At 38.7% G+C, this 14,113-nt stretch overlaps 1 protein-coding gene across 1 annotated transcript in view; it reads left to right on the top strand.

Moving 5' to 3' along the window:
- The window catches only part of TTC39C (tetratricopeptide repeat domain 39C), a gene marked incomplete at its 5' end in the record, with an annotated part of 93,722 nt that overhangs the window by 36,567 nt on the left and 43,042 nt on the right, over positions 1 to 14,113 (top strand). Inside the window, 4 exons of the mRNA XM_084251922.1 lie at positions 968 to 1,016; positions 2,737 to 2,865; positions 5,372 to 5,486; positions 13,282 to 13,636. Of these exons, the coding sequence (XP_084108048.1) occupies positions 968 to 1,016; positions 2,737 to 2,865; positions 5,372 to 5,486; positions 13,282 to 13,636 (648 nt within the window). The remainder of the gene's footprint in view (positions 1 to 967; positions 1,017 to 2,736; positions 2,866 to 5,371; positions 5,487 to 13,281; positions 13,637 to 14,113) is intronic.

Below are 14,113 nucleotides of genomic sequence, written 5' to 3' on the forward strand. Positions count from 1 at the left end.
GATCCTTTCATTTTCTTTTAAACATTGTGTGTTTAAAATTTTGAACAAGTCTTGCATTTAAAAAATGATTATTAATCACCTTCTTTGGCTATATAGTTGTAGGTGTCACATTGGCTTGTTAAGGCTGCCTCTGCTCTATTTTGACTATATTGTTTGCCTTGCTTTGAAAACTCGGGCAGATTCTATTCCGGCAGACAGACCGGTGAACTGCTTTGCCTCTTTAATTTTTTTTCTTGGGGGTAATTTAACCTGCACGAAAGCTTTAATTTCTTCTATCCAATCATTAGGAATTATCGTGAACCTAATATAGCAATTTTTTTAATATTTGTCTCAAAATTCATTCTTTATGCTTTAATTTTTAAATTTTTTTATTTTTACAATTTTTTTAATTAAAAATTGTTCATTTTTAAACAATATTTGCTTTCCCCCACCCCCTCAGGTGTAGCCCCCATAGAATTTCCTTCACCAATGCACCCGTGCACCATCACCTCAGTCCCCTGTGCTCCTCCCTCCTTCCCTCTGATCCCTCTCCCTCCTCCTCCCCTGCAGGATGTCTCTGATTTATAATGGTCGGTTTTTGCTTTGCTGTGTTTTGTACTGTTATTATTTTTTTTACACTGATGTCTTATTTGGTTCCCCTACATTCCTGCTATAAGTGAAACCATGCGATATTTTTCTTTTTCCTTCTGGCTTATTGCACTGAGCATAATTCCTTCTAGCTCCATCCACATTGCTGTGAATGGCATGTGTTTATCTTTTTTGAATGCTGAATAATATTCCATGGTGTATATGTACCACATCTTCTTGATCCGGTCATCTATTTTTGGGCATTTGGGTTGTTCCAGGTTTTACCTATTGTAAATAGTGCTGCAATAAGGTGTACAGGTGTTCTTTTGAATCAGAACTAGCAAATGTTTTTAAAGCAAAGGTTTACCAAAAAATAATTTTATTTATTTTTTTTTAACAGAAATCACAGCCCACTAATGAGTTTTGGAGCCAGTTTTGTCAGTTTTTTGGTAAGTAATTGGGGAGCTGTGTTGGCGAGAAGGGAACAAATACAAGTCTTTTGAGTGGCTGTTGGCTGTGTTGATACACCATTGTGGACATTTTTTAGAGTTTAAAACTGGAATAAAGTTTTACCTATGTGAGACCCTTTCTTCCCTATTTTTAAAGATGAAAAGCTTGCGTCTTCTAGAGTATTATGTTTTCCCAACCAAAATCCTTTCAAAAGTGGACATGTAATTGAAAGACCTTTTCAAAATAAAACTGCATTAGAGGGAGGAAAAACAGGCCAGACTTTGGATACTAAGGATTTGCTAAAATTACTGAGTAAATGTGGACTGGAAGACTAATTGACTGAGCTAAACTTCATTGTTGTATTTTCAAATACTATTATTTAGGATTTGAGGGGGTAGGTTACAGCTAGATTTCAAATTAGGGAATGTAGAAAATGGAATGCTTTTATTTTCCAGAAACACTTAAAACATTGTACAAACTTCCTCCAAGTACGTAGTTTTTTTTAAAAAGCATCATAAAGTCAAGAGTAGAGAATGAGAGGAGTCAAATGAAGAAAGCACTCAGATTCATCAATGCCAGCTAGTGGCAGGGTAGGGGGTCCCCAGCCTGGCCTGCCCAACCCCAGGCATCAGGACAGCTTCCAGTGACATGAATTTCCTTCCAAGCTCTTTTTTCCTCTTACTTCCAGGTAATACACAAAAATGTCATGACCTACTGTGTACAAGAAAACAGTTCCCGACCTTAAGGAAAATAGTAGTATGTGGGACTGGGAACGTAAGTCCCCACATAACTACTAAGACTTTGAGAAGAACATAAGCAAAGTCCTAGCTGGGTGGAGGAGGGGACTAGGTGGGAGAGGCCTGGCAGGGTTGAGATTTGCTTAGGAAGGGGAGTGTGATGGGGAGACTTGGGCAAAGTAGCTGTGGTTCAGTTTGGCAAGTATGGAAAAGTAGGTTAGAGCAACATGAGGAGAGGTCTAGAATGTGCGGGTGGGGCTGGCCGAATTTGATAGGAAATGGAGAGCGAGATACAATGAGTTCACTAGGCCTTTCCAAGAACCAGTGTCCTGTTTCTGCACCAGATGCCATTCAGCTCAGAAAGCTCAGTTCTACTGCCTCTAAGTTGCAGATTTCAGCACAAAAAAGAAACCTTCCTTACCCAGTTAGATATGTCATGAAAAAAATTACCAGGATCAGGTGCCAAGAAACTAGTTGTTAGTGGAATTCACTAGGGACAATATAACATGAGTTCGGTATAAGTGAACCCACTGGAATCATTATCCCTGAAAAGAGTGATGATTTTCAAAGAACACCTACGAGCCATGTTTCATCACTGCTTCTGTGCAGTACTTTATGGAGCCAAGGATCCATGTGTGGGCAGGATGTACTTTCTGGTGAAACTGTTAAAAAAAAGAAACTGAATTCAGGGACCAATCAGAAAGTATGTGGGTTTTGTTAATGTGTATGATAACAAAAAAATTGTAGAACAGTAATTTCAAGGATATTTATCACCATATATTTTTCATGTAATAGAAATATAGTCTTATTTCATATTGAATTATAGGTTTTTTTTAATGACAAGGGTGTGCTGTAACATTCTGATTGTTTTACTTGCCACAAATAATTTTTTTTCTAGTTTAAAGTTTTGTTGCAGTAAATTAGCCTAAATTTTCAGACACTTACTGATTCATTCATTCTTTCCTTATTTCTTTCTTGACAGAATGCCATGATGACATTTGAGGAAGAAAAAATGCAGTTGGCATGTGATGACTTAAAAACTACAGAAAAGCTATGTGAAAGTGAAGAGGCTGGAGTAATTGAAACAATCAAGAATAAAATTAAGAAGAATGTAAGTGTCTTTAGATTCTGAACTGTATGTTACTTACATATTTAGAACAGAACATTGCTCATTTCCTTGGGTTTTGGCATCTAGAATAAGACTGAAAGCACTAAATGTTTCTTATAGTTTTTGATTATGTAAAATGTGTTGCGAGAAACAATAGAAGCTCCCTTCAGTCATTAGAGCAATTCAATATGTGTTCTTTTGGTATCTTAAAATTATTTTCCATAACGGACCATGTGGCACAGACTTTTCTAATGAGGCTATCCTATATGAAGTTCGAGTATATTCCATCTTGGTGTATTTCAGGATTTCAGTAGTGTACCTAAATTTTTCCAGGCCTCACCACAAATTAAGTCACCATAACGTCACAAACCACTCCTCTTGATTTTGTTTTCACCTTTCAGTGCAAAAGGTCTAGGTTTGGAGAGGTACCCTCTTACCCTTGATATTTCTGGAGTGCCCCCAGCGTCTTATATTTCACATATTTAGCTGACAACCCAATCTGATCTATTGGTCAGTCATCAAAATTTCTATATAGCATCAAATCTGCCTTTTCTTCTCTTTCACATCAGTCCAGGCTGCTTCTCTCCTCTTGCTTATGGTGTCCACCATGAGAAAACCACTGATGGGCCAGTAGTGTGGTCTCCTGATGTTCTAGAGAGCCAGAGCTTTCCTTAATTCCCCTCTTTCCCATCTCTGCATCCAGGCCCTCACCAAATCCCGCTGACTCCCTTTTTTAAATATCCCCAGAATCATCTATTTCTCTTAGTCCTCACTACCATTCCCTAGGTCAGTCACCAGTTCTACTTGCCTAAGTCAACCCTCACTGGCATTCCTGCCTCTGCTCTCACTCTTCTCTAATTCCATTTCCATAGTGCAGTCATTAAAATGCAAATACTGTGCTGTTGCTCATTTCATTTTCAGTGCCCTAACCCCCCCATTCTTGCCATAAAAATAAAGTTCAAATTCTTCATATCATTGACTTGGCATTTACTTTTCCTCTTTCTAGAATGTTCTTCTCCTCCTTGACCTCATTCCTACGCATTCTTTTTTTTTTTTTTTTTTAAGATTTTTACTTATTTATTTATACAAGCACTGGGTACAGTCAGAAGCGCGGGAGGGTGAGAGGATTCACCAGAGCAAGAGCAGAGAACAGAACAGGCAGACCGACAAAATACACTGCTGAGGGGAGCAGCGGGCGTGGCAGGAGAGGTCTGTCGTACCATGTGGGACCCTCGCTGGTGGCCAGGGATGGAACCAGTGCTACAGAGGCTGTGGGCAGCTTCGCAGCCCAGTGCTCAACCACTGGGCCACCAGGGGAGGCCCATTCCTTCTCATTCTTTAGTTGTTCCCAGATGTCATTTCCTTCAAGAACTCTTGCCTGAACCCCCGATCCTTGTTGAGTATACCGTCTATAGGTTCCCTGAGCTCCTTGTATCTTATCCTTCAGAGCACTTCGTACATTACATGGTGGTAAGTTCTGCATACCCTCATTAGATGTATTTGCATGTCCATTTTCAGTATCATGCCTCGCATATGTTCATAATTAACATTTGAGATGGAGTCTTGCAATTTAAAAAACATTTTTACCCACAGTGACCTTCCAACAATCCTGCCAGTGTTGTAAGCAAAGAAACAGAAGCATCAATAGAGTGACACTTATAAGAGTAATGAGTGCTGGGGACCAGACAAGTGACCATAAATTATGCTGGCTTAGAAACACGGGAGACCAGTACTTCTATTGTGGATACTCTTTATAGTGTTGTTGTATTTGCCAAACTCCTATCATTTCTTATATCATTACGAAAGCTATTTAGTTAATTTTTTCAAGTTTACTTTGCATCTAGAGTTCAGTGTCCTTTTTCAGACTGATTTTTATTCATTTAGAAACATTCTTTGTAACAAAACCCAACAATTTATAGAAGCTATATTTGTTTTATTTTACTTTTTACTTGTTTTATAGAGGGACTCCCTCTTAGAGGTTGCAACTTAAATTTCAAGTTCCATTTATGAGTCATTCAAAACTCATTTTTAATTCTAAGGTGTTTTTTCTTAATTAAATGCAACCAGATTCCCAACCTCACATCTCAGCTCTGTACATCAAATGAATGAATCCCAGTGTTCATCCTACCTGAAAGTAGATAAGCTTGGAAGTGGCTTTTCAGGTTACCTGAGTTAGGGAATATTTTATTCCCTTAGTGATTTTTATTTTGGATAAGTAAGAGCTCACATTGTTTTTTAAAAGATAAAACATTGCAGTTCTGGATTGGCTTTCGTGTTTCTCATTAATTCAGTTTTTATCATTTAAAATATTTGTTCTTTACTATTGTGTTACTAACAAGATAAAGCTAATGGGAATATAGAACTACAAGTAGTATAAATTTGGCCTTGGCTTTCACTGCCTGCCATGTTTCACAATTCCTACATGAAAATTTTGTACAGTAAAGTTAGTAGCTGCTTGGAAGGAGCATTTCGCATATGATTTGTCAGTGATCACCTTCCCACTAAACAGGTTGATGCCCGAAAATCCACCCCATCTATGGTTGATCGACTTCAGAGGCAGATCATCATAGCCGACTGTCAAGTTTACCTGGCTGTGCTGTCATTTGTAAAGCAAGAACTGTCAGGTAGGCAGAAGAATTATTTTTCATGACTTCTGTTCTTCAGTGGACATAACTAGTAATGCTCTTTTTTTGAAGAATTTCAGTGTTTGAAAACATGTGGCACCTCTTTGGGATGTGGTGCTGATTTATTACTTGGGAAATTAAAATCACAGATGCTTAATGTGTGTCTAGTAGAGTAGCTTTAGTGCTAAAGTCTGTTGTATCAAGATAATTTTGTCATATTTAGAGTAATTGCCAATGCTATAGATGGATGGATGGGTAGCTAGGTAGACAGACAGAAGGCCAATGAAACTACTGGACCTCTTTGGTTAAGACAGGTGCTCTGGCATTTTTTGTAATTTTGTACTTCTTTTTTCTGACATACAGGGCTGCCTTCTTTTTAAGGAGCTAATTTTAACCATAAAGAAAATATCTGTTAAAAGAGAAGGATAATTCAAATGTAGTAAAATGTTAGGAGAATCAGGGTGAAGGATATCTAGGAATTCTACGTATTAATCTTTCAGCTCTTCTCTAAGTCTAAACTGTTATCAGTTTTAGAAGTGTGTATATTTGTCCTTCATTTGTTCATGCATTGTCCATTCAGCAAAGGATTATTGAGTACTTACAATGTGCTAACCTCTGTGTTACATGAGTAAACACAGACAATGGTTCCTTCCCCTGATGAAATTTAGAATCATCAGTTAATACTCTTTCTTTTTTAAACTAACAGCTAAGTATTATTATAAAATTTGGAAAATGCAGAAAAGTGGAAAAGTAAGCAAGTCATCTGTTGTTTTACCACTTGGAAAAATTATTTATTGCCAGTGTTCTACTTTATATTTCTCTCTATTGTACAAAATTGAATCTGTAGAGTTTTGTATGCTCCTTTTCCCCTCTTAGGTTGTTATTTATTTTCCCTGTGACTCAGTTTCAAAATATAATTCTAATAATAGCATATTAGTTTGTCATATGAATGTGCCGTATTTTATTTAACCAATTCCTATTGGGCATTCAGGTGTTCTCTGCTTTGCTTTTTGTTTTGGTTATTAACATGGCCAAACCTGTTCTTATATTTTACCCCCAAATTTTATTTCTTCTACAAGCAATCTTTATGGCTTTACCAACTTTCCTAGTTGGTCGCTAATAACCAATTATTTAATCCAGCTTATTATGTATTCTTAACAGTGTTCTTGGGTTTTCCTGAAGGTCTATAATTTATTGGATGTGGATACTGATATTGAAATGAAATTAAAAGATAAACAAAAACATGCTTCATTTGTCTTTCAGAACCCCCTGGGTTATTAAATTATATTTAAAAATATGTTTACTTCTTTATTGGATCCATTCTTGCATTTTTTTAAAAGATTTATTTATTTATTTATACAAGCACTGGGTACAGTCAGAAGCACAGGAGAGTGAGAGAATTCACCAGAGCCAGAGCGGGGAACAGAACAGGCAGACTGATGAAATACACTCCTGAGGGGAGCAGCGGGCACAGGAGGAGAGGTCTGCTCGCCATGTGGGACCCTTGCCGGCAACCTGGGATTGAACCGGTGCTGCAGAGGCTGCGGGCAGCTTTGCAGCCCAGCACTCAACCACTGCGCCACCAGGGGAGGCCCAGAGGACATTTTTTTGACGGATAATTTTCTTGGGGAAGAAACTTCTCGGGGATGTTTGTGCTAGGTGCCCCTCCCCCACCGTGTGAGTGGGTGGCACAGGAATTGGTTGGGGTTCATGACCAGACCTCCCTATGAGGGCAGATGTGTAAATTTTTACAAGGTTCATAGTTACAGAAGTTCTTTTGTGCCTTATCTCATTTCAACTATTTTATAATGAATTGTCTTGTAATTTTCTCAAACTACCTTCTAAGTATCTTTTTAATTTATTTCATTATCCGAAGACTTTTTTTTTTTTTGCAATACGCACATATGAGTTACATTCATAATAAAAAATTAGTTTTGAAACCCATTTTATGGCACTTGCTACTTTGTCTTATCATGTTTCTTTTATTTTTATCATGTTTCTTTTATTTCCATTTAAACTTGAAGGTGGGCCCCTTGTGTTACCGTTCTTGGCATAATATATGCTCAATAAATTCTCAAATGTGATTTTTTTCCCTATTTTACAGCTTTGGCAGTTGAAGCTGAATGATTTAGCTGAGGTTGAATATGTATACAACTTGTTAGTGTGACAGAACCAGGACCCGAGCCATGGGTTTCTTACTTCATGTCTGAATTCCCAGTGTTTCCACTATTTTTCTGTCACCTTATCTTGGTTATAAAGCCACCAACTTCCAGTGGCTCAGAAACCCTGGTTTCTCAGGGTTTCCTCCCTCACTGCTTGCCCATCTGCTCCCTCTGTTCTGCAGTGCAACAGCCTTTTGTTGACTCACATGCTTCTCCAGGCCACTTTCTCTATATGACCACTGGAGCCATCTTTTGAAAACTTGTTCAACATCTATGCTGTAGACACTTAGCTGTTCTGTGTCCATCTACAAAGCAAAATCCAATTCCTTCCTTGTAAGAACCTGCCCCCTTCCCAGCCTTTTTGCCTTCCCACTGCTGGGTCTGGCTAAGTAGAACCCCTTGCAGTTCTCAAACTGCCCTTTGTGCCTCCTACTATGTGCACATCCCATCCCTTTTGTCTTTCTCTCCCAAGTATCCAGGTGCAGCCCAGGTCTACTTCCTTCATTTACTCCTTTCTTAGTGACTTCATCATTTGGACTTTGTCACTCTACATGTGCCTATACATGACTGGTTAGAGCATTTGTCAGCAACACAGATTTTTATGTGTCTGTCTATAGTCTATGGTATTAGACTATTAACTCCTCAAGGGCAGGGACTGTGTCTACCTATTGTCTTTTCCCCATTTTTTGAGTACTTACTACATGTCACATGCTCTCAGATGAGATGGATGTTAATCGTCAGAGAGGAATGAGATGTAGCTCTTTCCCTCAGGAAATTCATGGTTTCTTAGTGGAGGAAGAGGAGGATATAGATTCTAATTCATGGTAATACTTAAATCAGTAGACATATAAGTTAGTCATAGGATGAGTGATTACCAAGCTCTTCCTAAGCATATCCAGGGACCGTGCTCTTGTCCCAGTGTAGGTTTATAAAGAATGTAAGTCCTTTTCCTATTCTGTGTCCCTGGTACCTGAGATGGTGCCTTTGCCACACACATGTGGGTGTGTGATACATGAATTAAAGGGAGGGATGGGAGGAAGAGTGATGCCATTAAGGAAGGATTTCATGACACTGAGCCCCAAAGAAGGCCAAGATTAGTTAGAATTGGAGAAATGAATCTATGAGAAGTCTGTTGATTGGGGAAAAGAAAATAATGAGGAGGAAGGCTAACAGGTGAAAATTAATCACTTTTTTCTTCCAAAGTCTCTTAGATGAGTCCCAAGGAAGGGTTTACCAACTTCATCTACAAGTGAACAGATAATATTAGGCTAGGCGCTTCACTGTTACAATCCCTCCTGAAAAATCTACAAAACTTATTCTAAGGTCAATTTTGTATAACTTGCTATTTCCATTTTCCCCATTAATGGGGGGCTCCCCACTATGGGGACAGGACTTTTCTATCTCCCTTTTCCTAGTAGGCTTACTCTGGCCATAACAGGGGAGGGCATATAGCTTATGGGTTTCTGCTCTCTCTGCCTTCCTCCACAGGGAGATAACGAGGGCTGAATGATTTATGTTTGACCTTTCGGATGAGCCAGATGGAAGGCCATGCAAACTGCGTGGCTTTTGAATACTGTTTTCTCTGCTGGTTGGGAAGATGTGTTCTTATGAGCTGCTCTTCTACACAGAGCTGAGTCAGGCTCCCTTCTGCAGGAGCGGTGTGCGTGGGGCACGCTGTCCTCTGCCTGATCCTCACTCAGCTTTGCTCCTGCAGTCAGGGTCTGTCTGTGTAGATGTTTTGTTTACAGTATTTCAGGTGGGGGGAGTAGGGTGACTCAGGAAACTTAGAAGGTAGTAAAACCCCAAATTTTCAGGATATGCATTTTGCACAAGTTTCAAATTTATAATCTTTGGTTTAGTCAAGATTTGGGGGATCTGTTTATCTGACTCAAAGACGACAAAACTTTTTCCTAAAGACTTTAACATGTGTGCTGCAGACTGGCACCTAAACGTCTATCTTAGACACATGTTGAATGAATTTCATTTTTATTCTGTGAAATTGGTGTTTTTACCATGTTATTTTCTTTGTTCTATCATCTGAGTTCCACACAGTTGGGCATTGATGCATTTTTACTTTTGTTTTCATTGCTGCCATATTTTTCTATAATTTTATCACCAGAGATGTAAATGACTTTCTGACACTCATTCCTTCAACCCCATAGAGTTCCGTGTTTCCTCAATCTCAGGTGTCCACTCCTTAGCTGGACATCGGGGGATCTCAGCACCCCACCTCATTTGTCCATTTGTTCTTTCATACTTGCATTCCTGAAATGCTGCCTTCTAAGCGGAAGCCCCAGGTCCTTCATAAAGCTCTAGCAGCCTGGAAAAGACAGGATAAAGTGGAATGTATATCCCTCCAAATTTTCAATTAGGGATGAGGGTAAGAGGGAGTAAAGTTTTCTACTGAAATCCTGCAATATTTAGTTTGAATTTTCTGATTATTTAGCTACTTATTACATAGAAAACAATTTAATGACAGAACAATTCACCCACAGTCTCAATGTTATTTTCATTTTTCTATATATGACCCAATGGAACATATAAAATAAGCAAATGCATACATAATCTACTGTTGCACACTTATTTGTTTCAATTGTCTTATTTTTTAACTTTATTGTGGACATTTGAAGGGCTGACATTATGCCTTACTGATCACTTGTATCCCTCAGGTACCAAGCACAGACCTAAATGCACAGTAGAAATTGCATCAATAACTGATTAACATTTTTAGGAGTTCGCAAGTTTTTCCTTTTTCTTTTTTATCTGTAGTCAATAGGTTCCACTTGTTTTCTAGTCTCAAGAATATATATTTTAGTTTAGCTATTTTTCTTTTCAATCTTTGACATTTTTGCATCAGAACTGAAGATCATCTTTCTTGTTTATCTTTGTTAGCTTACAAATAAATTTCAGGTTTTCTCAAATCTTAATTTCCCCACATTTAGGAGGGAAAATGTCTTGGAGCCTTCCAAAGACAGGATCTATATCCTTTATCTCCCTGATTCTTTAAGAACAGTGCCTAAAATGTCATATTTGCTTGGTAAATATTTTTGAAATATTTAATGAAAGTGAATTGTTTCTAAAATATATTACTTTTATTAAGTTATAAAAATTTTTCCTAAAAAAGCTTTTATAGACTAATTTGTTTCTTCATCTGTCTTACAGCATTCTTTTCAGTGGACTTAGACTTCAGGACATTTGTCACCCAGAATTTATGCAATGGTTATGTTTTGAAATATGATCCTATAAGAGATAATAGTCATCACTTGTCAGAAAGCTACATACATTTAAGTAAAATAATAAATTGATTATATGGATGGGGGTCCCCAACATTGCCCTTAGTTTCAATAATTTGCAAGGAGGGCTCAGCATATAATGATTTCCATGGCTATGCTTTGTTGCAGTGAAAGGGATACAAAGGGAAACGCAACAAAGGGATATGGGATATGAGGCTTTCAAGGAAAAAAAAAAAATCCGTAAACTTCCCAGCATCCTTTCCCGGACCAGTCTCACAGGAGGATGTGTTTAATTCCTTTGGCAGTGAGTTGTGATAACACATGTGAAATGTTACCAACTGGGGAAGCTCACTAGTGACTTAATGGCCACAATTTTTATTGGAGGATGACTGTGTCAGACCTCTTGTCTTGTACATACTCAAATTCTAGATGCCTTGAAGGAAAACAGGTGTTCAGAATAAAACAATAAAACATACTGTGTGTACAAGCAGTGCAGACACAGCAAATTGCTCTTCTTATTGGTTCCAGGAATGGAGGGAAGCCTCTCAAATCCACGTTCCCAGATGTCAGCCAAGGGCAGCCTTGTAAGCAGGCCTACAGCTTCTAGGTCTGCCATGTTACTCTTCTGCATATGCTATATGTTCTTTTTTTTTTTAAGATTTATTTATTTATACAAGAACCGGGGTACAAGCCAGATGCACGGTAGGGTGAGAGGATTCAGCAGAGACAGAGGATGCACCAGAGACAGGCATACTGACTGAAATACACTGCTGAGGGGAGCAGCGGGTGAGGCAGGGAAGTCTATCGCACCATGTGGGATTCTCGCTGGCCGGCCTGGATCAAACCTGCGCTGCAGAGGCTGTGGACATCTTCACAGTGCGGCGCTCAACCGCCTGTGCCACCAGGGAGGCCCCTGCTATATATTCTTAGATCATTTCAAGTCCAGAGTTGGACTTTATCAATCAGATTCTATGTTATAAATTTTCTGTAATTTAAAAGTAATTTGTTAAAACTTCCTGCTGTTCAAAAAAGCCTGGAATCTGTGACTTGTTGTCTTCCATTGGTGCATTGGGGTCAGAGCTTTGGTGCCATGTCAGTAACAGTGCTGAGGGGTTAAGCGTTCTTCTGTGTTACAAGAAAATTGTTTTACAGAAAATACCTCACAGAAGACCCTTTTCTCAATGTGGGGAGGATGCAGTCAGATAAGCACAGATGAATTCCATCCCCCACTTCCTTTCCTCATCAGAAGATAGAATTTTCCATGGGAGGGAAGGTTGAAGCATGTCTAGGGGCCAGTGAGTGCCCAGAGAGCGGTGAATTTCATGTACTGTCTCTGATGTCCCTTTAGGGCATATACTTTCCCAAAGACTCTTAAGAAAAATTGGTCTCCTGTATTTTCAAACTACTAGCCACGTTGTAAACCAGTGGTACCACAATAAAACATTTATTTAAAAAAAAAAAAAAGAAAAGAAAATTGGCCAAGTGGGAAATAAGTGTCTTTAAAAATAAGATTATCTTTCTTTTTTTTTTTGGTGGGTCCCTCGCCGGTGGCCGGGGATCAAACTGGTGCTGCAGAGGCCGCGGGCAGCCTCACAACCCAGCACTCAACCGCTGCGCTACCAGGGGAGGCCCTAAAGATAAGACTTTGAACCTCTGGTGTGAAGTAGCTTCTTTGCCACCCTGCTTCACTAATTTGAGGCGAGGGGAGTGAGGAAGCACCAAAGTCATAGACCAAGTAAGGCCATTTTAGTAAGGAGTGGTTAAACCACACAAAAAGCATTAGATAAAGATGAATTGGGGATTCTTTGTGTTTCTGCATTTAATACAAATTACTTTTTTGTTAATAAACTGACCATTTGCTCATCCAATAAATATTAATCCTTTCGCTTATTTTTTTTTTTGGGCAAGTTGCCATTCTTGGTGCTTGAGTATAAATTTAACAATGAATTACACTTAGACCTTGCTCTTGAAGAGGAATCAAATACTGGGTAGACGAAGGTAAAGGTTATAATAAAAGTATTCAGAAAAACAGCTTGGTGGCTGAAAGATGTTCTGGAGAGTTCCACAGACTACATGGGAATAAGTTTAATTCAGTGATGCTTGCTTGCTTTCATCCATTCATTCAGCAAATACTAAATACTGTGGCCTAGTTACCATGTGAGGGACTTGAAACAATAATGAACAAAAAATATGTGGTTCTTGCCAAGTGGTCATCAAGTATAGTAAAGAAAAACAGACAAGAACTAAGAAACTTAAGTCCTGTGAAGAAAATAAGGTGCAGTGACACACACACACAAATTTTGCTTTGGTTTCAGATCATTCTTCAGTATCTTTTACTAATACAGAAAAGTTATTTTGAATGATTATTTACTTTTCCTTTTCTCCCCCTTCTCTTTATAGCCTATATAAAGGGTGGGTGGATCCTTAGGAAAGCCTGGAAGATTTACAATAAGTGCTATCTGGACATCAATGCCCTTCAGGAGCTGTATCAGAAGAAGCTAACTGAAGAGCCCTTGACTTCTGATGCTGCAAATGATAATCACATTGTGGCTGAAGGGGTGTCTGAGGAGTCTCTAAACAGACTGAAAGGTGCTGTTAGCTTTGGATATGGCCTTTTTCATCTTTGCATATCCATGGTGCCCCCAAACCTGCTCAAAATCATCAACCTGCTGGGTTTTCCTGGAGACCGCCTACAGGGGCTTTCTTCACTGATGTATGCAAGCGAAAGTAAGGACATGAAGGCCCCTTTAGCTACGTGAGTAGCTATATTGCAATGCTTTGGTAGATAATATAGTGTTGAAAGTAAGTAAACAGCAATCAAAGCCTTTAAAGGAAACTTCAGGTAAAATGCTTGGTGGTTAAAATGATGCCTTGTCTTTTAATGTAATGCCAACGACTGTGGTTTTGGTGGTGTTTATAAGCTACTTTAGAGAACAGGGCTCTGTTCTTAAGTCTCATGAGTCCTACCTTTTGAACAGGTAAAGTAATCATGTTTTTCAACCTGGAATGATTGAAAAAGCAGTGTTTGTGACTTTGACCCATCTCTGGGATTTTTGGTCTTATGGGATACAAATTGGATAAACCTTTTCTATGATTCTGAAATTTTTATTCTTAAAGAGAATCATCTTGGGTAATGTTTGATAATTCTGGATAGTCCCATTGCCTTCTTGCATATGACTTGGATATTTTATTTTTTTATCAACTGAACTAAGTCATGTTATGATGCTTACTC

This window comes from Talpa europaea (genome assembly GCF_964194135.1).
Source record: "Talpa europaea genome assembly, chromosome: 13".
Taxonomy (NCBI): Eukaryota; Metazoa; Chordata; class Mammalia; order Eulipotyphla; family Talpidae; genus Talpa; species Talpa europaea.